This window comes from Gymnogyps californianus, chromosome 7 (assembly GCF_018139145.2).
Source record: "Gymnogyps californianus isolate 813 chromosome 7, ASM1813914v2, whole genome shotgun sequence".
Classification (NCBI taxonomy): Eukaryota; Metazoa; Chordata; class Aves; order Accipitriformes; family Cathartidae; genus Gymnogyps; species Gymnogyps californianus.
In genome coordinates this window covers 31075850-31097301 of record NC_059477.1, presented here as the reverse complement: position 1 = coordinate 31097301, position 21452 = coordinate 31075850, and the positions used below count along the sequence as shown (strand labels likewise).

Genomic DNA, 21452 nt, shown 5'->3' with positions numbered 1-21452 from the left:
CCACGGACGGTGGACGCGCCCACCCCCGCCCCCCCCCGCCGGGATAGGCCCTGCCTACCCGAGCTCCCACTGGCCGCCGCCGGCGGAGCCCCTCCCCTTCGAGCGGCGCGTCACGGGCAGCGTGGGTTTGGATTGGGCGGCGAGGCGGCCCTCTGTAGATTTCCACGAGTGGAAGTGTCGGAGGCGCCAGCCCGCACGCGGATATGCAAATGAGACCCTCCTCCCTCAGGGGAGAGCTCTGGTTGGTGGAGAGCGGCCGCGACCACACAGCTGTGAGGGGAGGGGGGTGTGGGGGAGCGGTCGGGTTAGAGCTGGCGGGTTCAGTCTTCCAATCCCCCCCCCTCCCCCGAAGTGGGGGAGCCCCCGCGCGGCGGTGAGAGGGGTCGGGGGGGGGGGGGGAAGGGGCGTCCCTCAGAGCGTCCCTGACGGCCCCACTCGTGGGGACCCTGGTCCCGGGGGCTCCGTGGCATCGAGACCGCCACTAGCGGAGGCCGTGGGGGCACTGAGGCGACTCTGGTGGGAGAGGACACCTCTCCCTCGCCGCCCTGCTGGCGGGCAGCGCCCTTCCGCGGCCCCTTCCGCCCCCCTCCCGCCCGTGGCTGAGGTGATGCTGGCGGCCCTCAGGGAGGCCTCTCACGCTGCCCGCCCCGTGGGGCCTCTCTGGGGCTGCCCTGCTGGAGCCCTGCGCTGCTGGCAGAGCCGGTCCCGCTGCCCGCGGCCTCGAGAGGCGACGTGAAGGGAGCGTGGATGGGGCTTCCTCCATGTTTGTTTGTTTCCTCAGGGGGAGACCTGCAGCCCGAGGCGCAGAGCGGAGCGTCAGCTTCCAGCTGATGGTACAGGAGCTGGAGGTTTGATGGAAGTAGTGGCTCAAGGACCCCACGCCTGTACCGAAACAAGTAAAAAGGGAGAGAGGCTTGAATAGATGGTATTGCGGGCCTCTCTCTGTTTCCTATGGCCAACGTGCCCAGCACGGGGTTGGCAGCTGCAGACCCCCGCGTACTGGCCTTAGCTGCTCAGGTCACTGAGAGCAGAGAACAGGACATCCCCCTGCTACTTCTGAAGTTAAAGGGTAATTAATACTGTTTCTACAATAAAAGGATGAGGTAGTGAAGTATGGACAGTGCTTGTTCCTTCTGCCTTCTTAAATACAGAAAGTTTTTCTGAATATTTTTGGCAAGGCTGGACACTCTGTAAGGTTGATATTACGGCTTTTCTTGAGAGTGGCACTGAAGTGGCATTTGGCTTGGCAACAATAAGGAGGAGGAGCTGGGGAGCAAATGGAGGGGAAGTCTTTTCTCCCTCTCAGCTGTCACCGTGTTTGTAAGCCCCCTGCTGATGTGGGCAAGGATCTTACACTTGGTCAAGTAATTTCTCCCAGTGCTTTTGGGTAGAGAGCCGGAGTGGTCCATCAGTATTCAATTTTTAAGTCTTAACATAGAAATGTCATTGCAAGCTCCTGTGTGACTCCCCCTGTCTTTCCTTTTGCCACATAGCCACTGCTCATAGAAACAGTAGAAACAAGTTAGGTCCTGTTCTAAATTGGGATGTAATTATAAGGAAGCTATATGTTTCACAGTGGTTGTGGTTTTATCTGGCCTAGGAAACTCCTACAAATGGGCTATATCCCAGGTAATGTATGTTTTACTACTAAATGTGTAATGAGAAAATGGAAACCTCAGTTTAGCTATCCTTCCCAAATCTAACAAATGGATTGTAGCTGTAGGAGTGAAAAATGCTGACAAAATATTTTATGCTGTTGTTAGCACTTTTAGAATTACCTTAATCTTGGCTCTGTGTACACATCTTCCTCTTACGTTTTGGAAAAAGGAAAAAAAAAAAAAATCTTGCACATCAGAATCTTATGCTCCTCTTTGTCTCTCTCCTGCTTTCTTCCCACAGGAATTTTAAATAGTGCTTCCTTGGGATGTGAAGAATCCAAAAAAATTAAGCAAGATATATACGGTTATGATCTTACTCGGTACTGCATGCTCGTCCTTAGACAAGACCACTCTCGACTGCATGGAGGCTGGGCTACTGCTGCCCAGCTAGCAGAGATACTAAGGTAAAAAAAAAAATTGCTAAGAAGTTTTCTTCTTGTTTTCTTTCTGGCCTTTCATCTTGCTCTTTTTCTTTTCAAGCTGTAATACATTGGCTCCCATCCAGAACAAGGCTTGTTGTTCAGGAAAGGCCAGGGTTAAAGTGCAGGGAGCAGTCAAGAGCAGAGGGGTCAGGCATAGCCTAATTGGTCCTGTTTAATTCATTCGCATTGTGTTTCATTGAGCTGGGTAAACTGTTTGGTGGGAAGAGTTTTTGTATTGGCTTTACCTTTTTTTGTGAACAGTACTCATCAGTGTCACAGTTCTTACCCAGTAATTGCTAATTTTGAATTACAGTTATTTTAAAAAGTTTGTTTACTTAGATTTCATCTTGCAAAAATCTTCAGCCTGATTGACTCACAGCTTCGCTTGACTCTATTTAAATATCTATTTAATATACCTATTTTAAATATGTATTTACATTTTAAACATAATAGAGGACACAGTTCATACAGACTAGATAGCTTGATGTAGTGATATTGTGAGAATGGCATTATTAAGTTTAATTCATAGCTAGTAAATAAGACAACTTTAAACTCAAATCCCCAGTGATCCCATCTCAGTTTTCAATGTCAGGAAAAATAATAAGTTTCAAATTTTCCCCAAGTTGTACTTGATTTTGGCTTAACTACGGAGCAAAATTCTAAGGCATGAAGCAATTGGGCAACCATCTCTTATTTATGCCATATCTGCACTATGAATTTTTAATGCCAGGAATTTCACTAAGAGATGCAAGATACATATCACCAGAGTTGTGTGGTACTTAAATCATCCTCTATAAGCTATTTCAGTTTGCAGAGAAAACTGAAATTTATTTTAGCTATAAAAATGTCCTTTTGTAACTAGATGAATCTCAGCTTCATGCCTAGAATTTGCTTTCCAAGGGCTTTGGTAAGCAAAGCTTTATGTGTGTGCATTCACAAAAAGCTAACAAAGCCTAGATAAGATGTCAGAAAGCAAAATTTATAAAAAGTTAGGAAGACTCTTTTTTCTTGCACTAGTATCAGTGCAGAGTACAGAATTGAAAAACTTCCCTGTTGTAAAACGTGCAAAAGTTTGTAAAAAGTCTTCCAGAAATGACCGACATGTTTGTGGTGAGTAAAATAAGAAAACTGAGATCTGAAGAACTGATTTCTAGCCCACGTGTATTCTTCAGTTAGAGGAAAGTTGTAGACAAACTCGCTGAAGATTTTGTGGTAAGTAGTATTTTTTTAATATGTATTTTTGTTGTCTGATCTGCACCCCCTTCATCATCAGGCTTCCTTTATCAGGTTTTCTTCTACCTTTCTATTTTCCCTTTTTTTTTTTTCTTTATGACCATCAGAGCCCTTCCCTAGCATGTGGAACAAGCCTGAACAGGTCCTATGAAGCTAAAGGAGAAAGTGCCTTGGATATGTTTTAAACTGAGACATGCTATAAACAGTAGTAGTATACTTGCTGTCTCCAGCCTTCCACTGATTCCTCTTCCTTTTGTGGCAGCTACCTTGGAGCCAGTCACAGCAGTTAACTGTTGTTCAGTGTTGAATTGTCCCATGCCAGTGAAGCATTTCTTCTCCGATGACGTGACATTCATTCAAAGCTGTTCAAACAGGCCCTCGACTATTCAGGCTGATTTTTTTTTTTCTTTTTTCTTTTTTTTTTTTTCCCATTTCAGTCATTGTTGTGTAGGACTAGAGGTGAAAGAAGATCCTGAGGAATTTTACAAGAAATTTCTTCCTTCAGCTATAGACCACCTGCTGTTTTTGGGAAGACGCTTGCAAGCACGATTTATCCGAGCAATCAAGGTATTTAAATTTCATAGTTAAAAGAGCAGAGAACCTCTGTAAACTTTCCAAGGTTATGTATTGTATAAGTAGGATATTATTCTAGGGAGACTGTATTATGAAAATTTATTTTCCAGAAATTACAGTAGTTTTTCTTAGCCTTGGAGCTTTGAAACTGCAATCTGTCATTGTGGAGCATTCGGTCCATTACATGTGCAAAGCTAGTTTGTCACCATAGGTTTGTTTAGAGAGTTTGGCTACTCCTTTTCGCAAGTTTTAAAGGTGGGGGGAAGGAATGCGATTAGAAGTAGAATAAAAGAATTAGAGCAGTATGACAGAAAAAAATGCCTTACAAAAGGCAGCATCCCAGTCACAGTAGTGTCTTTTTAACTTTGCATATAATTAGTTCAGTCTTTGTAACGGCTCTGTTCCCACTGCTTTATTCAGCTTTACAAAAAAGATTTAGGAAGTCTTAAGATTTTAAATCAGATTTGTTGAAGTTTGTTTTGCCACACAATTTCTGCCGTGAAATTGGCAAAAAATTCCAAACATGCTCACTGCTTCTGAACCTGCACGTTGGGAACTCCAAAGGCACACTTTGTGAATTTGTAGATTTGAACACTTTCTTACATTTCTCTCCCTCTTTGCAGAGAAGAGTTTTGCCTAGCTAGGTTCCCTCATGCTTTTGAAGCATTCTGAGTTCCAGAATCAGAAGAAAAAAAAAAAACAACAAATGAAACCCACAAATAATTTAAATAACCAACCTCATGGATTCTGATAGTTTCTTTTAATATCCCCGTTTCCCTGTAGTATCTCATTTCTTGGCTCACTGGCTTCTTGCGCTTAGTCGAAGTTTTCCTACGGAGTATTGTGATGGACACCGCAAACACAATCAATTCTCAGAAAGTAGAAGTAGAGTAATGTATTTTCTGTTAGTTCGATACTTTAGAAGTGCATTTAGTGCTTAACAAGGAAGCTTCCTGAATGACATCCCAGGAGACTCGAGTCTTATCCACAATATGTAATTTCCCCCACACTTTCTTATTATGTCTCAGCCTACATGCTACTTGAGTCATGCTTGTGGGCAAAGATTTCTTTTGAATGCAAATGCAGTCTACATTGTAATTAGTACTTTGGCTTTTAAACCTTGTGGTCTCAGAGGTGACTGGGCACCCAGTCTTGGTGCTTGCTCAGTGGAACTTTGGAAATCCCACTCTACCAGTGGAGATTTGTAGTTTATTCTGCCCTCATTTGCTTTTTGTACAAGTCTTTGAAGTCAAGGGAAGTACTGAAATAGCTTTCAGAAACTGATGTGTTGCCAAAACACAGAACAGATAATATTACAGCTTAACTTATTACTGTGATTTTGTATCTGTCGTTGTCAGTAAGAACCAAATACAAAGTTAAACCATGACTGATGGCTGGGACTTACAGCGTGGATGTAGGAATAGGCTTTCCAGAGTTTCATTTGTGGAGGCTCAATTAATGTGGGAGATACCAGGCCAAGTGCTTTGTAACAACATTTGTGAGCAGTGTAGTACTATCAGAAGCCCCTTTGCTGTCCCACGCACCAAGATTTTAGATTTCCAGTAGCCTGTGGCTCACACCTGGAATACAGACTCTAGACTGTGCGTCTGTATGTGCATTCACATGTTAAAACCTGGATTCTTCCTGGTCATTTTTTCCAGTCCAGTGTTCTCACAGGCAAGCACATAACGTAGTCTGTTTGGCAAACTGATCAAACTTCAGCTTAATAGTGGTTTGGTATTTGCTCCCAGACCTCCAACTAGGAGGTGCTTCTGAAGCCTCAGCATACCAGTTTTTAGGAACCTTTTCCATTTTAACTGTGTCCTTGGCCACTTTGTACCCTTTTTTCCTGTGCTTTAATCTTAAATAATATATTTCCCACTTTGTGGATTAAATCTATGGATGCATATGTACTGAGCTATTATTTGTCTTCTTAGCCCTCCTAAGCTATCAAATTTTTTTTGAGGATTAAACAAGACCTCTCTCCCTGTTACGATTTTTTCAGGAATGGATGCTTTTTTTAGTGTGTTTAGAGTTTGTTGATTGATCTCTGGCCTTGAAGGACTCGCAAGTTATTTTTTTGACTGGTTCCTGCAGTTTCACCAACCTCATCCGGGAATTTGATGGCGTTTTGGTGCCCAAATCCCTGAAGCATACAAACGTTCCCACTACATCAAGCTGAAGTCCTCAGTGATGTACACATGCTTTTACCTACTTCTCTTTTGTTTAGGATGAAGAAAAACAAGATTTTTTATGCTGGTTCCAAACAGTAACTGATGCCATCTGCTGGCTGTTCGGTGGGCATATTCAACTAGCAGCATGCGGTAAGGGAAAAGTAAACCCATAAAGCACCTGAAAATTTATTTAGGGCAACTACAGGAATCAAGAATCACTCCTAAGCTAATCTCCACCTAGTCTTCTAAATTGGAGTAGATGTTAAATCAATCTCTTGAAGTAGTCCACTCAACAGAAACAGCAATATCTAAAATGGAAAAGATCCACTAAAGGGAAATAATAAAGCGTTCCCCTTCTAGTCTTTCAGAGACAGACATTAAAAGCGTTTTCCTGTAATTTCCCTTTGTAATTCTACACCTCAAAAAAAAATAGATTTTTTTTCTGATAAGATACAGTTGAGCTTTTTACCTGTGTGTGATTAACATATGCAGAAATTTGATCAGAGTACATTGCCGGCCCTGAAAAGTGGATAAACTTGAAAACAGATTTCTGAAGTTGTTGCCATGCCAAGAAATTTTACAAATGTCTAACAAACTTGACTATACGCTTCTGACCAAAATAAGCTTTCACTTAAACCAATGTTAATCACACTGATTTTAAAAAGCAGAATTTGGTTTTGTTTCTAATATAGAACAAAAACCTAAGGATCATAAGATGTGTAACTGAAAACACACACAGCCAGAAAAATTACTAAATATGTAGACAGTGATATACTGGAATAAAAAAGATGGTGCTTTAATGACATCAGTGGACTTGCATTAAATAAACCTGGTGTAACAGACTGTCAAGGTTGAAATCCTTATCTTTTCCGGATATTGTTGCCCCAGTGATAATTCCACTGTTGTAATAAGAAACTGGTACTAGTGTAACATAAAAGGTTTTAAAGCTTTTATTTCATTGCAACAGCAGTGCCTGAGGGATATCCAAAGGCAGAAAAAACAGGGCTCAACATGTTTTTTGGATGTTGAAGTAGTTTACTTATTCCAGTAAGTTTCAGTGTAAAAATTATAGAAGAGGGAGATTGTTCCAGAAATAGTATCTGGTTTTACTTGCTATGGCTTATGTTCCATAATGAAGTTTATTTGTTTTATGGTATTTTCAAGTCTGGTTCTGATTGCATGATTTCTTGTTTGCTTGTTTTTGTTTTTTTGCAGTACTGCAAAATGATCACTTCCTGCAGTTGTTAATAACAGATGATGTTGAAACAGCAATTATAATGATGTCTGTTTTACACAATATTTTGAGGGTCAATAGGTTAGTTGTTTTCATATAATTGATTTTTCTGAATTTTAAATTTAAAACTCAGTTCATTACTGCTTGGGAAAATAGAATTTTTCATATACAATAATTGTTGGGGGGGGCGGTTCCTAATCTTTGTTGTAGAAATAGAAAAAAATAGCTATTTTCTTTATCTTGTTGTTAAATTGAGGGAATGGGAATCAGTTGATTGAAACAGTAGTACTGCCTGGATCAGATTGCTGGTCCAGCTAGCTGGGTATGTTGGCTTGCTGAATGTCTGGCATATCTAAAAATAAGTCACTGTTAAAAAACTCATAGTTTGTAATTAACACTTCAATTCTGTCCCCCCTTGCCTTTTTTTTTTTTTTTTTGCCTTCCTTTTAAAGTTCTGTCTTGCTTCAGGTTGATGAGGAGACCCTTCACTCTGTTTTGGATGAACTTGTTTATAAGCTTTCATCTACCACCAATCCTGTCATAGGAAATGCTGCTACAAAACTGCTATTGTTGGTGGCAAAATTTTGCAAACAGCTTGTGAAGTTACTCACAGCTCGCTACAAAGGTTTGTAAACATGCATGGGACCAATCACTTGACCTCCTCTTACATTCACTGTAAAAATACAAAGATGGAGGTGTCCCGTCTCGATTCAATAACTATCCAATACAGATGGAAACTGCAGTGCTGTGTTGGGTTTTTTTTCCTCCTTCTTTTCTGTTCATTTTCATTGTAGTTTAAGGTGGCGCGCCTCTTTCTATTTCCTAGATTTATTTTCTTCTGTGTATTGAGGACTCTGCATGTGGTAACTTGCCTCTTAAAGCCGTTGTTTGTCCATTCCAACCTGATGGGCTTTACTTCTTTCTGTGTGATGTTCTGCATCCTTTTTCCTGTGCAGGCTGGATATTGAGAGATCCTAGTAGCAGAGTGTCTGTACTGCCATGGTAAGAGCCGTGTGTCAGACATCTGCCAGTGTGCTAAGGCTTACTAGTCCAGAAGCATGAAAGTTTTACTTAAAGCCAACTTCTGACCCTGGCTGTTAGAGGTCTGCTTATCTGATAGGTGCTGTTGTGTTACTGAGGAGCTGACTGTCTTTTGATATCCAAGTGATTGGAACGAACTCTTTCCAAAAATTCATTAAATGAGTTTATCATTTTGTCTTGATGCATTTAGATGAGGAGGCTGAGTATGCATATAATTTGCTCTGTGTTATTCATTATTTAATGAGGTGTCCCATTTAATGTTTCTGTCTCTAGCCTAGCAGGGAGCTCCAGGAAACCCCTTTGTCCTCTGTCATGCCCATGGAGACTAAGAAAGAAGCTTTGATGTTTGCCAGGTCTTTTATATTCTGGATGTTATTGATGGCCAAAACTACTTGTGAGCAGCCTCAGTCCTTTGGGGACAAGGACAGTAAGAAGTGGGTATGGTAGACAAAAAGGTCCAATTCCCTTTTTTTACACTTGTGCTGACTACTTATTAGACAGTACCAGCCAGATAAATTTCTGGACCAGATGGGCAGCTTTGCCACCCTTTTGCCTACAGAACTGAGAGAGGAGGGCTTCCTTTTGATATGAAATTAAGTATAACATGCTTAAGGCTGGTACCACGTTGTGGATTCTTGTGAAGCTGCTGTGATGGTCTGATCATCCCAACTGTAGAATGCTGGCTTGTCTGAAGAGGTGCAAGTCTCCATCAAAGGGTTATGCTTTATTTTGCTCTGGAATCACAATATGCCACAGTCATTTAGAGACTTTTCATCTCTCTTCCGTACACGTTTCCTGTTTCCACTAAGAAAAAAAATACTGCTTTTTCCTCTTTTTTTTTCTCTTTAAGTTAGAGTCCTTATGTTAGTTTTCACTCAGGTTTTGGAATCCTTTAGATATTTTGAGGAACAGCAGCAACAAAGAAAGCATTACAGCATTTCCACCATCTGGCCATCTCATTGAAGTAACTTGGCTTCGTAGTGGCTCAGAGCCGTTGCCAGTATGAGATACTTCAGTGTAAGCTTTCTGTCAGTAAAGGCAGCCTGCTGGAGGTGAGGACATCACCTGGACCTCACATCTCCAAGACTAGCACAGTCTTTACATCAGGTTTCCAGGAGGTCCTGGTCTTTTTGTCTGCGTGGGTTGACACATCCGAGAGGCACACTTGAGGTACTCCCTGTCAGTAGCTGAAAGGTGCATGTGGCTGTGTAGTCTGTACAGAAACTAGCCAATGGTTGTGTCAGAGCCACAGGACTTCTGTGAGGGAACTGCCTTGTGTAGCCAGGCTACGTGCTTTTGCAGAGCTCAGGCAGCCTTAGGGCACCCGCGACTCCATTTGGAGTCTCACCTGTCTCTCTCCTGAAGTGTTTAACCGTCATCATCTTACCAAGATGGTGCATGTGTGATAGAACAGAGGTGCAGTTTATGTTTGCATGAAGGACTTTGTGCTCCATATCCAGATCCTGTAAGAATATATGAGTGTTGCAGTTGCCCGATGTATGAATATGCTTATGGACAATGATGTGAAGATGGAAAAGTTACTTGAATCTGCAGTTCTTCAGGAGGCTATCCAAACACGTGTCTACTTCCTGCCCTCCTTCCTTTTCCCTCCAACTCTCTGCAGAACTCTCAAGCTCTGGGATTTGTCTGATACAAAGCTAAAAAGCATATGTTATTGTCTACTTGTGTCCTGTGCGCAGCACAGGGAGTGTGTGTGTGTTGTGGGGGGAGCACAAGCATGCTTTTTAGCTACTGCGAACCTAAAAAGCTGTTTTGTCTCGGGGATTGAATGCACATGTACTCACAGTTAGACGATGCTATACAGATAAGACATCAAAGAATTCCAGTTATAAATAAATAAATTACATTATGGAAAATATGAAAGCAGTGCTAGTAAAACCTAGCACTTGCATGGTGCTTTACATCCTTTTAGTACCTTACAATGACTTACTGATAAGACACTGAAAGTTCATTGATAATTTAACTGCCAGTTATGTAGACAGAATAGATAGTGACTTGGACATACAAAATTACAATCACTGTATAATACTTCTCTGTGATGGCTGGAGCACCAGGTATTCATTGATAATATTCTGCATTGAAACTCAAAGATGACTGATGGTGTTCCTTTCCACATAGAATCATATATGATTTTTTGACTTGAAAATTGTTAGTTTGAAATCCTGAAAAGAAAAATTCACCTTAGTGGTATCACATGATGCTTCTCTCTCTCTTAGGATTAAAAGGGCTTTTAAGTAAACAGTGGACTGGCAAAGGATTTGACAGGGATCTCAGCCAACTCTTGGACCTGCTGTACTTGGAACAATCCAGTGGAAAAGGGGAAGTGCAGGTGCTGAAATTTAATGCAACTTTTGTATGTGAAATCCTATTTACATGTGATTTATATATGTTTAGTATGGATTTACTCTATCAATTTGGTGATGCTTTTCAAAGCCTGTGCTATTTTTTCACTATATTAATGGATTTTTAAATTTGATATTTGTTAATTTTATTCCCTCCATCATTTTTGAAGACATCAAGAAATTGTCCTTGTGACATCAACTTGTGATTAAGTTATGGGACTGTGACTCGAGAGGTTGACTTTCTGTTGCAGATTCACCATAGATTTCTGTACAACTATAGGGGAAAAAAAATTAATTTTGTTTTGCTAACTATAAAACAAAAATAACTGTATCTGCTTTTCTCACATCAGTGTTACAAATTTAGATCTCTGAATTCTAGGCAGCATTCACATAGAATTAAGTCATATAGAGAAAATGTTCAGTAAGAACACCTTCTGGGCTGTGTTCCCAATAGAAGAGATGATGTGTGTTTTATGAACTTCTTAACAAAATTTTACATGCAGGTTTGTCAGAGACAATACTTTAAAGGAAATCAGAGTTACGTTTGTAGAGACCTGCTTTCATCTTCAACAGAGCAGGGTGTTTTGTGTTTGTTTTTTTTTTTTTTTTTAAATTCCATTTAAGAATAGAATTGATTTTTTTTTTTCCATGTTTGTTGCATTTCAGTGACTTCTGATCATACTGCAAATGTAACATTTTTCCTGCTGCTAATTCTCCAAACTTCTCTTTCTGTCCTCTCTAGTGTAGGTATTTTGATTGAATCCCCATTTGAAATATTAAGTGCTTCAGGTGTTTTAAATACAAATTTCTAACATTGATTAATGCAGCTAATATATATTTTATATTTGTGCTGTAGATTCGTTTACCACAGAGAGCATCAATCCAAATGATCAGATTAGCTGCCTTGGAGCAAGTACAGGGTTCATGATAATGACTGTCTTATAAGATCTTAAATTCCCCAAGCTGTTACAAATACTGAGTTTTGATGCGTTTGAAAACTCATGGGTTTTGGCCAAATGTTGAGATTGTTCCAAATATGCAAGCAGTAATAAAGTGTTTTTATATGCAGAGAAAATATTCTACCAACTGCTTTATTAATTTCAGAGGCAGCATCAAGCAGCTTGTATAATCCAGGCTATGTGGAGGGGATTTCAGACAAGGAAAAGGCTGAAAAAACTACCCCAAGCAGTGACCACTTTACAGAGAAGCTTCAGGTAAACAGTATGGCTTTGTAAAAAGCACGAAAGAGAAGAATCTAGTAAGAAGGTTTGGTTTGGTTTTTCTCAGGTCACAGAGTGACAGGAAAAATTTAGGTCATCTAATCCAATGTCCTGTTTGAAGTAAGGCCAGCCTCAAAATGGGATCTGGCTGCTCAGGGCCGTATCCAGTTCTGGAGGTCTCCAAGGATGGAGATCCCACCGTCTCACTTGGTCCCTGTCCTGGTGCTGAATGACGTGCCTTGTGAAGAATTCTTCCATTACAGCCAGTGGGAATTTCCTTCTTGCAGCTCTTTACCACTGCCTCTTGTCCTTTTTCTGTGCACCTCTAAGAGTCTGGCTCTGTCTTCTCTATAACATTTCCTTTAGGTAGTGGAAGACAGAAATTAGATTTCCCTTCCTTTAGGCTAAACAGACCCATCTCGTCACCTGTCCTTGTGTATCATACGTTCCACAGCCCTAACTGTCTCTGTTTGGACAGTCTCTATCCCTCCAGTTTGTCAATATCTGTCTTCTACTGGGGGGCCCAGTAGAGTGTGGCCAATATTCCAGGTCTGCCCTCAAGAGTGCCGAGTAAAGCAAAAGAACAATCATCTTTGACCTGCTGCCTCTGCTTTTGCTAGTGCGGCCCACTATACAGCTAGCCTTTGTTACTGCAAGGACACGCTACTGGCTCGTGTTCAACTTGTCACCACCAGGAACCCCAGGTCCTTTTCATTGGAGCTGCTGTCCGGGTGGTCAGTGTCCAACCTGTACTGGTTCATGAGGTTATTTTGTACTAGGTGTAGAACTTCACATTTGAACTTCATGTGGTTTCTGTTGACCCATTTTCTGTGTTTGTGGAAGTTCCTCTGAGTGTCAGCCCTGCCCTACATGGGAGACTGTGATGACAGCCTTAATAAAGTCAAGGAAAATGACATCCACTGCTCTCCCCTCATCCACAGAGCCAGTCATATCATCACAGAAGGCAGTCAGGCTGGTCAAACATGATTTGCCTGTGATAAATCTATGCTGGCTATTCCCATGCACCTTCCTGTCCTGCCTGGAAATAGCTTCCCTGAGGATTTGTTCCCGTGTCCCAGGGTATAAGTTTGGGCTGACCAAGAGTTCCTTCATCTTGAAGATGCCTTTTTCCAGTCAGCTGTTATTTCTGAAACGTAAAGGTAATGTAATGCCAATATGAGCTGTTTCACTACAGATTCTTTTAGCAGAAACATCCAAACAATGTGCTTTTCCAGCAGTACCACACTGCCACTTTTGGTGCCAAAAGCTCCAACTGTCCCTTTCCCAGCTGCCAAACTTCTCCATGAAAAAACTTACTTCTGTGATGCTTTTATATGTGTTCTGTGTAAAAATTTATGGCATATGGAAAACTAAAAGCGCGGCACACTGTAGCATGGGATTGCACTGAATAGCACTAGAAGATGATGTACTGGTGGTAGAACAGTTAACTGGTTCACAGTTAACTTGACACAAAATTCCATCATAAATTGAATGTGGAGCTGTCATGGAGTTTCCAATCTGCCATGCCAGAGTGCTGCAGAAACCAAGGCCCATAGTGCTTGCTCAGTATAGTGCTTGCAAGACCTTGTTCTTCATTAATATTTGAAATCTTTGACTCTCAGAAGTGGAGTCACTTCAATGACCTAGAAATAGTATCCTCTGACTTGGAGCACCACAGAAGAATGAAGCTACGTAAATAATGCTTGTCTTACTTGAAGTAGGATTTCAGCAGTAATGTTAGCACGTTAGACTAACTCTTTTGAGAAATTTAGTGTGAATTTAACATAGGTTAAGGGATCTAAATCAAGTTCAGACTCCACAGCAGGTTTTTTCAACCTTTTTTTTACATGTTGAGCATTACCGTGTCAAAACTAGATCTTAGAAATCAATTAGTAAAATCACATTGCATTATAATCAAGGTGTTAGAAAGCAGACAGTTATGATTTGTTGTCTAGACTGGCATTAAGAAGATATTGGACTATCTAGGGTGTAATCTTTAAATTCTGAAAGATTTGCAGGGGCAAGCAGTGTGTCTATTGAGGGCCACTAGCCACTCCACCTTTTGTGCTGAAACACCAAGAATGACATCCTTGTCACTCCTTGTTACTCCACCATACACTTTGAGCCAATATTCCTGCCCTTGTCAGGCACCTTGCAAGCCTGCAAGCCAAAATCATAGCCCAGAAAACTTGGATGATGGGCTGAGACATAACACGGTAAAGCAGAAGGCAAAGGGTGGTGAGGCTATCGGCAATCAACAAGCTACTTGACCTTCTTGTGTCATATTTTCAGTATTGTAAGCGTTAGTGTGTGCCTCTTAAGTAGTTCTTGAGTCATTTAAATGGACTTTTGAATGTGTTTGTTTAATATTGAGAGGAATGGAGTTGTATTAATATCCTTACAGTTGTGTGTTCATGGCTCAATCAGTCCCAATGTACTTAGTAAATATAGTAACTATACAGCTGTGGGTTTTTTTTTTTTGTCTAGGTCAAAGCTGCAGTTAGTGTTATGCTGAAAATTAGTGTTTGGAATACTGTAAGCATGACTTTAGAAAACCTTTCAAGAGGACTTTTTAATTTTTAACAGTCAAGGTTTGGTTACATTGACAGATTTATTTTAGAACAAGTGTGGTTAAATACTGCTGAGGTTGAAACTCCAAACTTGGCTCACCTGCAGCTGCAGTGGAAGATCTTACACTCTGCAAGTTATAAACTTCTGAAACTCTGTGGTTTCAGAAATGTCTCCTCAGTAAATATTAAAGCCTGTAATCTCTCCTTGAAGCTAGTTCACTGTTACATAGCTAGTTGTAGAACTGCTAAAATGGCAATAATTTGTATTAATCATGCATCAAAAATCAAACCATTTTATATAGAGATGATCAGAGGGAGGCTGATCTGTGCCATGAACTGCTGAAGGAAGCTTGGATCTTACTCCGTGTGTGTTTTGCTTCTGTTCAGAGGCATTTCCCTGTCACAGTGTGGTCTTGTGCAAACAAATATGTCTTATCATTAGGAGGAACAGAGAATGAAGAAGAGCATGTGTTTTGCAGACTACACGGGAAAGGATCAGTATCAAAGAAACATTTAAATGCCTGACAGACACTATTGGTAGTTTCACAGATGCACATCTGAGAAGTTAATGAAACATTCTTGTAGTTTTCCACCTAGTGGAGCTGATAAAAATTTCTAGGGAAAATTATTAATAATTTTATCAAGAAAATGTCATCGAAAGTCCTGTTTGATCCTGTGACATCATTCCACTTAGAAGTATAATACGTGCCTGCCTGGATTAAAAATGCAAAGATTTACAGCTCTAATTTGCAGAAATGTGTGGGCTGAAAACCTCTAGTTTCCTTGAAGCTGTTCTGATGTAATCACATATATCATGATCTGTCTCTGTAGGTAGATGTGTGGGCATGCTTCAAATCTACATTACTGTCATAAAAGGATTATGGTCTCTCAGATCGTGGTGGAGGCTGTTTTATCAGTTAAGGCCAGATCTTTAAATCCACAGCATCTCTTTTACAAAATAGCTTCCATCCTGTCTTTCCCCACCCAGTTATGGAGACTGAGGAGAAAGTATGGTTGGTGGAAAAATTACAACTCAATTTATACTAGCAATGGGAAACACACAAATAACTCAATAGTACTGTGACTCTAAAGGTATGTGACATGCAGCAATACCAAAATTGCTGGACATTAGTTCTAGTCTACGGCCTTTTTTCCCCCTGTCTGGCACGCCTTATGCCTGTGCTCTGTCCGTTTGTTCTCCTTCCTAGTGCTTAAGGTGCTCCTCTCATTGTCCCTGGAAAAGTGCTAGAGGAGAGTAGAACTCAGGGCTGTGGGCCCAGTGGGGGTACTCAGGTCCTGAGCAGGCAAGTGATTTTGCTGCAAGAGGAGAAGAGGAGGAGTCACATCATTACCTCATTGTGCGGTGAACTTGTAAAGTCTCAAGCGTTAAGCTGCTAATGAGGTCAGGTCTATTGGGACGAGAAGGGGTAGTGAAGGGATGGGGAGCCCTAGCTCATAGGGCCCACGTGAGACCATGTCCAAGTGGTCTCGGTAATTATTAGTATCTATACATCAGTATATTTAGTATTAATATGTTAGTCTCTATATTAATATGTTAGTGTATATATAATTGATATACAGGCTATTATTAACTTAAACACTCCAGGGCCAGTTACAGAGTTTTCAGTTGTCTCATCTGTGAAACACCTGCTGGGGCTTTTCGGATGCCAAGCACAGCGGGGCAACATCCTAACATCAAATTACAACAAGTACAGATCAGGAAGAATTTGCAAGAATATTCTTTTCTAGTGTTCTGTTAACAAAGTGGATGGAGAAAAGGAGTCTGTATTTACTGGAGAAAAAAAATCCCTCCAGATTTAACAAGTGAGCCTTAACAGCCAACATTCTGATCTACTCTTGCAGTCGGTACAAAAATAACAGTATGTATTATGGAAAGCGGGTGCCATGCATGCTGATGGATGCACTGGAAAAGGTGCATACTGGAGCAGATGGCTAATGTTGCTTTACCTCTTCCCCAGATGATGGAATCAAAATTGTTGTTCTAGTTCATGCTGGCTGTGAATGTCCCACATAGAGCATCGTTCCATTCAGGGTCCTTAGAACTTTATCCTAAGTGAAAATATATCCTTTGATTTGACACCAGCTTGAGTGACTGGCTCAGAATTTTTCATGGCTATAGATGGTGTGGTAATTTGTTAGCTTGCAGGTGATTTCTCGTTGCTTGGTGTGGTCCTGCAGCCAACAGCTGGGATGGCAGATTATTTTGTGGACTTCCTCCCTTGATGCTGGACCATTTAACAGAAAAAGAAAGAGAGATACTTTTAAGAAATGTACAACTTAAGCTAATTGTTAATGTATTTGTGTATTGCAGAGCTAAATGGAAACAGGAGCTGCAGCATTTAAAAAAACAGAAGGAAGATGAGGCTCTAAAACTGCAAATGCAACTTCAGAGGCAGAGGGCCATGAGACTCTTCCATGAACGACAGCTGGCCTTACTGGAAATAATCCATGCCAGTATGATTTATATTAAACTATATCAAAAGATTAACTGTCTGGCTCTCCTTAAGAACAGTTTCCCCAAATATATGTCCTAATCTTGCATGCCTGTTTGCACTGTAGTCTTACTGTCTCTTCTCCTGACCCAATTATCTGACAGAGAACATGCTAATTCTACAAGGGCTCAGTAACTACTGATCGAGACCTACTGCCCTCAAAATGGTGCAGGAGAAAGGGAGGCCCAGTTTTCTTGTGTTACAAAGCTCCATTGCAGCTACAAGTCTCTGAGACGTGGCCCACAGCTAGCAGACCTCGGATGAAGAGGGGTCTTTAACTGATAGCACCCAAGCTTTTTTGGTACTATCTAGTTCGAGGATTAAAAATGTAACTTGTTAAGAGATCCCAACCCACAGTCTTATAACGATTTTTGTTACATTTGTAGGTCAGGTAAATAAGTATATGGAGGAAATGGAGGGGAAATCAGCATTAACTATCCAGAGATTCTGGCGAGGGTATAGAGCAAGAAGAAATTTTCATCAACAGAAACAATCTCTTAAGGAGTATAAAGCAGCTGTTGTCATTCAGAGAGCAGTAAGTATATATACTTTGTTCTAACATTAGACAGGACTAAGTTGATTCTTGCAATCCCTCAAAAAGCTCTGTTTATTCTCTTGCTGTCAATGTAGCCATAATTTATTAAAAAATTATTCAGAGGATGATAGTCTAGAGCCACAAGTTGCTTAGAGGGGTTAAACCTTGCATAGGTTACAAAGCCTAATACAGTCTTGTAACTAAAATATAAGAGCTGCCACTTTGAAACCTAAGGTTGGAATTTCACCATACTACAGATGAGTCAGCAATTTACTATGAGTGTTCTTAGTATTTAGTATTCATGCTGACCGTTGTATGTTGTCTTTTCAGCATCATAGCTAAATTAATGCTTCAACAGATGCAGTACTAATGCATTTTTCTTTCACTGATTGATTACAAACAAAGCGAGAAGACAAACTTCCTGTCTGTGATTGTCATATTCTCATATGTTCTTTGCAAAGGCTTGTAAATTCTTGGAAAAACGAAGAAGGAGGAGACCTCTCTCTCCTTGGAAAGATCCCAAGGGACTGACTGATGAGCAGAGACTAGCTTTGCAGCAGAAGGTGGATGACTACATCAAATTGCATCCGGTCTGTTTCTTAGTCATTTCATAATTCGCATTAATGATGCAACGTAAAATGCTGTAGGGATGAAATATATTCAGCTTCATAAATTCTGATCAAGAGAATCCATGTGAGGTATGCATATATTAACCCTGCTTGTTTGACAGCAAGGCACTAGGATATTGGGGATTTTAACCATTAATCTAACAAAAAGGGTCAAAGCAAACTGCAATGGAAAATTTATATACTTGATGATGGATAGCTTTGGAGAGAGCTGCGGAGGAAGCAAAATTATTAAGTTAACAATTAAGAACAGCATTTGCATTCCTTGTTTAGACATTATTCTGCCCCCAAAAGATTTAAAATAACCAGCTCCTACTAGTAGTAAACTGTTATTTTCCTCCAGGCTTCCCAAATGTCAGAAGAAATGAGTAAAGAATTACATATGCAGGCCCAGGAAAAGCTGGCACAGTTCCTGTTGAGGAGCAGACTGGATCAGAGAGCAGCGCAGCGGAGAGAGACTTTACTGGCTCAGGTCAACACCAATGTGGAGCTGCTAATGAGTATGTGTCTGCTCTGGTCATAGTTTTGATTACCATTTGGATTAAACTAGTTTAGAGAGAAAATTAGAGGGAATGAGTAAAGCCTCATTTCAAAACTGGGATATCTTTCTTCCTTTGCCATATGCCTTATCTTGAGATTCAGGCTTTGTTAGAGATTATCCAAGTGTTGCTATGGGTTAAGTATACACACCTGCTTTTCAAGGAGCATCTTATTCTTCTGCTAAAAGTCTCTCTCTCATATGTTCACAAGAAAAGCAATGGCCCTGTAAAAGGCATTAAAATGACTAAGAAGGGCATCTCACACAACCTCTTCCTCTACATTTGTTTTGCTTTGTTCTCTTTTCTTGTGTTGTAAGCAAGCTGCTGGCCAAAGCGCTCTCACCTCTTCCAGATAAAGAGGGAAATCTTTGAGCTATGAATTCCGAGTCATGTTTTCATTTTCTCTGGCCTGGCTTTATTTGAAATGGAATTCACTATTGTGCTATCTTAATTCCAGATAAGTAGGCCAGAGTGAAAGAGCAAGAATAGCAAACTGCAGCCACCAGAGAGCACCCAAGCCGGACAAAATTCAGCAAGTTACTGAATTCCATTATTTAGTCTGTCACGTGCTGTGTCACTGCAGCTCATCGCTCCCTGAACAGACAAATCATCAATACACTCTTACACTATGCTGGGTCCCCCAGGCAGGGAACATGCAGTGCTGCTGCGCCAGAGCGGTGGCAACACTACGCTGATGTCACCCTGCGCCAGGAGCGCTGATCCAGCAGTAGCGAGCAGAAGCTCCTCTTAGGTCATAGTTTCACAAGGAGTCATTTTGGTGGATGCCACCACTGCACCTGAATGAAGTAGTCCTGCTTTCCCTCCTTCTTCTCCCTCCCCCATTATGTATTTATTTTTTCAGATTAGCCTTAATTTGGATCGCTTCTCCAATCAGGTTTATCATGCAGCCATAAAATTGTAATGCCAGCATGGGGAAAGGAGGGACCTTACGGCAGTGGGAAGTGGGGAGGGTAGTGCTCCTTCTTTTTTTGTTTGAAATACTTGTAAAACTGCAAACAAAATACAGAAAACTCTTCTCCTTGTTCTTACAGATGCTCCAGGGTTAGCAGAGACCACAGAAAAAGATCTTGATGTCTTTATGAGTCGATCAGTCCCTGTAGCTATGAAGGCAAGACAGTCCCACAATACTATGCTGAAATACACTCGCTGGCCATGGTGGAAGAAGCTTGGAGATCAGTTTATGGAAGATGATGTCATTCCTGATGATGCCCTAAATGCAGAACTGGGAACTCTATTTATTGGTGGAAGGAAATCCTTTTAGGTAGCAGGCAGAAGAATTTCTTACTCAACCAGACTCATACCTTGCATTATGCATTCACTTGCATGTGTTTTTAAGGAAGGAAAACACTTGAATTGTAAGACAAAGCACTGAAGAAGACCAAAGCCTTATTTTAGTGCATTTTACTTATTAAGAATCTCTTCCTGTACATCAACAGTTAGATCCTATTGATTGTGCTGTTGCAAAGAGGATTTAAATGCTGTAGTTGTAAATGAGGTTATTTTGTAATTTGTATCACTTTAAATGTTCATAACCATTGGCTTTTCAGTTCTTATTCACACTCGGATGCGTAAAGAATCATGCCATTGTAAAAGCCCAGGCTTTTACAGCAAAACATTTTATCAGGTGATGTGCTTTGAGATAAAGATGGGCTCAGAACAAACCAAGACACCAATAAGAAGTCAAGCAAGCACTAGGCAGACTGGGTGCTTACTGCAGGGTAGAACCGCTAACTCCAGTTAGCACAGGCAAAGCTTGGCCTGAGGAACCTCCACCAGCCTCTTGATAGCAACAAGGGAAAAAGCAAGGGAAGGAAAAAATGCCAATATTCTTGGATTATATGTGTTTTCCTTTAAAAGCATGCAGTTCTTTCCACAGCCAATGCAGTGCACTGTAACAGGGGCGCAGTCCAAATTGTTATATGGGATTGTAGCCTCAGTGTGACCATCTGGACCATCAGCTCTGTCTTCTTAAACCATGCAGATGCTGTTTAATCCAGAAGGGTCTCCAGCACAGGGCCTCTGCAGTCACTGTGACCCAGTACACAGTAAAAACCTACAGGGCTGAAGGCTGCTGCTTACCGATGTGCCTAGAAAGCAAGGAGAACTCAAGGCTGCAGCTAGTGCGGTAGGTGCCTGTGCTATTTTTTAGGTGAAAGGCCCAGAGAGTCTTAAGAATCAGATCTTACCTTACTGCAGAGGAGGGCAAAGTGCAGTGATTTCTGCCAGTTGTATGTGGGCACCAGTACTGGTTCAGCATGTTTGTTTTCCATTCTCTCTAGAAGGTTTTGAGTTTTAATTTTAGTGGGGATGAATGGAAAACAAATAAATAGAAATAGTGGGCAGAAGCCCAAGCCCATTCAGATGCAGCTGATACATTGAAATTAATAACTGGACAGCTGCCACGAGGAAGAGCTGTGCTCTATGTTAATTTTCTTAACAGAGCTGTGATGTGGAAGGCACTGAATTGGCTCTCAGTTCCTTTCTTGGAGAGTTAACTGGTGGAACAATCCATTAAGTATTTGCTAGGGCACTTGTATGTGTCTGTTGAGTTACATATTGTTCTGCACAGCCCTGCTGTTAGTTTCAGGCCGTGCCCATAACAAGAGAGGTGCCCTACAACCACGAGAGTGGAGGGGCTGGGGGGCAGTCACCAAGCGCTCCAGGGGATGGAAGCTACCGCCCAGCAGCTGCCAGGTTCTGGTGCTGGAAAAGGCCCAGTGTCTGTGGATG

The 21452-nt window shown here is 41.2% G+C and overlaps 1 protein-coding gene across 2 annotated transcripts; it reads left to right on the top strand.

The window, feature by feature from the left end:
- Nucleotides 1–214: 214 nt before the first annotated feature.
- On the top strand, nucleotides 215–20294 carry IQCB1 (IQ motif containing B1). 2 transcript variants are annotated; one of them, XM_050899694.1, is made up of 14 exons: nucleotides 215–241; nucleotides 782–1069; nucleotides 1900–2062; nucleotides 3751–3880; nucleotides 6117–6210; nucleotides 7276–7375; nucleotides 7747–7919; nucleotides 10573–10685; nucleotides 11803–11912; nucleotides 16821–16963; nucleotides 17388–17536; nucleotides 17998–18126; nucleotides 18506–18662; nucleotides 19754–20294. In XM_050899694.1, the coding sequence occupies exons 2-14, from the start codon at nucleotides 952–954 to the stop codon at nucleotides 19981–19983; spliced, it is 1809 nt and encodes a 602-aa protein (XP_050755651.1). In that variant the 5' UTR covers nucleotides 215–241; nucleotides 782–951; the 3' UTR covers nucleotides 19984–20294. The 2 variants fall into 2 exon arrangements, with proteins under 2 accessions (XP_050755651.1, XP_050755650.1); XM_050899693.1 differs by lacking the exon at nucleotides 215–241 and adding an exon at nucleotides 537–604.
- The last annotated feature ends 1158 nt before the right edge of the window (nucleotides 20295–21452 follow it).

Bases quoted from the DNA above. Each gene is read 5' to 3' on its own strand.
- IQCB1 (XM_050899694.1), top strand. From the start codon at position 952: ATGGCCAACGTGCCCAGCACGGGGTTGGCAGCTGCAGACCCCCGCGTA. The intron at 2,063-3,750 runs GTAAAAAAAAAA...TTCCCATTTCAG, and splicing joins CAGCTAGCAGAGATACTAAG to TCATTGTTGTGTAGGACTAG. The intron at 10,686-11,802 runs GTGCTGAAATTT...TATTAATTTCAG, and splicing joins GTGGAAAAGGGGAAGTGCAG to AGGCAGCATCAAGCAGCTTG.